The sequence below is a fragment of the Aplysia californica genome, unplaced genomic scaffold (assembly GCF_000002075.1).
Source record: "Aplysia californica isolate F4 #8 unplaced genomic scaffold, AplCal3.0 scaffold01089, whole genome shotgun sequence".
In the NCBI taxonomy this organism is placed as follows: domain Eukaryota; kingdom Metazoa; phylum Mollusca; class Gastropoda; order Aplysiida; family Aplysiidae; genus Aplysia; species Aplysia californica.
Genome location: NW_004798359.1, coordinates 56,584 through 59,459, shown reverse-complemented (window position 1 = coordinate 59,459; position 2,876 = coordinate 56,584). Strand labels below are relative to the sequence as shown.

The 2,876-nt window shown below is 52.8% G+C and overlaps 1 protein-coding gene across 1 annotated transcript in view; it reads left to right on the top strand.

Annotated features, from left to right (window-relative positions):
• Positions 1-2,876, top strand: part of LOC106013655 (putative uncharacterized protein DDB_G0291608) — a gene marked incomplete at its 3' end in the record, with an annotated part of 32,485 nt that overhangs the window by 10,909 nt on the left and 18,700 nt on the right. Inside the window, 1 exon segment of the mRNA XM_013089954.2 lies at positions 394-2,184. Within this exon segment, the coding sequence (XP_012945408.1) occupies positions 1,192-2,184 (993 nt within the window).

The following is a 2,876-nucleotide window of genomic DNA, read 5'->3' as shown; positions in this document are numbered from 1 at the left end:
TGTGTGTGTGTGTGTGTGTGTGTGTGTGTGTGTGTGTGTGCACGCGCGCTCGTGCGTGAGTTTTCCAACTTGATGCGAGTCCACTGTACAAAAGCTGGTAAGGCGTGTGTATGGAAAGTTTGACTGACAGCGACAGAACGATGATCAGCCTGCGCGCGGGGTGTATTGTTTTGCGCCACAGTCAGGTCCTACTTCATTTCCTTCCCTCTGCTATTTCTGTCTTGTCTGTAGAAGTCTTCCTATAATTTGCGCACACGTCTTAACCCGTCATTGTGTCTACGCGCTTCGCTTTACGCAAACGAAAAAGAAACGACCCCAGTCTGGGACTTGTCTGATGGGTTATGAATACCCGCCTTTTTGGTCTCATGTGTTCTGATGTATTGTTCTCTCAAGTTTCGCCCCCGTACAACGTTGAGACAGAATAGACTTGGACAGAGCAGGACTTATCGCCGGTGCTGCTGTTGTTGCTGCTGTTGCGGCCCATTTTTTTTCTGGACGTGGGAGTGTGTAGGTACGTGGTGTGCCGGGCGGGGGGTACATGTCGTGCCTCTCACATGACGCGGGATTATGGCGCTGGAACCTGGTCGTACCCCTGTGACGTGTGCTCCCGGTGACCTTGAGTGCCGTCACGTGACCCCTGTGACCTGCGACCCCGCGGCCTGGTGGTTACGTGACCGTCGCTCCGGCACGTGACTCTTCTTCAGGGTTAAGGGTCGAGGGCTTTTCGCACCACGGTCAAGGTCGTGTCACTGCGGCCTTATTAAAAAAAAAACCCGGAGAGTAGCGTGCGGAACTAGTAGTCAGATCCCGGGGTCTCCGGAACTCTACCAGAGTTACCTAGGTCTCCAGGCACTGTAGAACCACTCTGCTGAGCCATAGGCTAGTCATGTGGGACTACTACCAAGTTCAAGGTCGATAACCAAAGAGGTTCACTGTCGCGCGGGTTTGGAACTTCCCCGCCGCTTGCGTCCCTGAGTGTGACGTCGACACGTGGCTTCTGGCCAACCGCCGGGGTCAAGGTTATGGTCCTTTAGACGTCGGTCAGGTCACTCGTTTGGATTTGACCTCTTCACAAAGAATCAGCGTCTCTCAGCGCGGAAGAACTCTGGTAAGAATCATTTGGAGTAGATATTTATAAGCGGGGTTTTTTCTCTGACATCTTTAGCGTATAGCTGGACTTAACGTTCAGCTATGCCTCGCTCCGTGGATGTTGATCTTCTGTTGACGCATATCGACGCCGTTCACCTGAGAGCGGTCGGACCTGGCAGTGGTGGTAGCGGTGGCAGTAACACCAACACCATCAGCACCCTCACCACTGCCTCCACCGACAGCGGCCAACACAATCACGGCAACAACATCAACATCAGCAGCAGCAGCAGCAGCAGCAGCAACAACAACAATAACAACATCAGCACGGCGAGCATTGCTGTTGCCCCGTACGACGTCCGTGGTGGTGGTAGCAACGGCAGCGTCGCTGTGGCAACCGCTACCCTCACGCCAGGCTCCTCGGACAACGACAGCAGCACAATTGTGGTCAACAGCGCTGATGGTAGCGGCGGCGGTCCGCCGGTCGCTGGGTTACCCACATGGCGCCTACAACACATTCATCAAAACCAGCAGCAGCAACCACAGTTACAAACATTATCATCTTCATCATCATCATCATCATCCGAGAGCCAACGAAGGGGCAGCTACGGGAAGTGCCTCGACAGTCATCCACAACATCAGCACCACCCACATAACCTCCATCACCACTACCTACAGCAACAACAACAACAACAGCAACAGCAACAACAGTATTCCCATCAGAACAACCTGTCATCTCAACAGCAGCAGCAGCAGCAGCAACAACAACAACAACAACAACAACAACAACACACCAACCGCCGTCCGACCACCCTGAACACCACCTGCAGCGGCAGCAGCTTTAGCAGCCACACTCTCCTCCACCCGCCAACCGCCCACCAGGGCACCGCCCCAGCCTCCTCCACGACCCCGCCCCCGCAGCAGCAACAGTGCCTGCACCTCCACCCGTCCCGGCCCACCCCCGCGACAACGCCGACAGGCCTTCATCATCACCATCATCTTCACCACCATCATCACCAGCAGGGCGGAGGGGTGCTGCCACATCTACTTCACCAGTACGCGGCACCTCTACTTCTGCACATGCAGCCGTCCAGAGGGGTAGGTCATTCGTGCGTGCCGGCATGCCTCTGCCTGGGAAATGATCTGTAATACATCGTGTCTGGTATGGCGTTGAACTCTCACAAAACTACAGGCATGTATTGTATGTCGTCAGAATAACCCATTTCTCTTCCGGTATGTCAGTTTGGGTGAAAATACTGACATTCCTGCCTTGGAAGTGACGTATCTGTGTCTAGTAGGACGTTAAACTCATACAAAAATACTGGCATGCCAAAGTCTCTGCCTCTCTGATGCAACTGCTAGATGGCTAGATGGCTACCGCTACGTGTATATGCACGTACATCCCCTGATCACCTTAACACCCCCCCCCCCAAAAAAAAAAAAAAAAAAAAAAAGATCCTCCCTTCCTGATCGCTTCTCGCTTACCCGCTTATTTCTGTCGCTAAATATCACTAATCATTATATTATGTTATAGTGTGCCTGCTCGAAATGACGGAAAGGTTTGATGAACGTTCGAGCAGCGATGTCAGTGGACTTTGAAGTCCCTTTAACGTATTGTACATGTCATTTCTCTTTGGCCTTCGACTTGAGCGTCCCCCTCTGCTTTGTGAACAGACTCCTTGAGAAAGACTTTATCGTCGGGAAAAGGGCCCCACTTCTTTGGATGACGCGACGTATTATTACGGCTGGTGTTGTTTTTGGTTGGTTGGTTGGGGGCTGTTGTTTTCTTG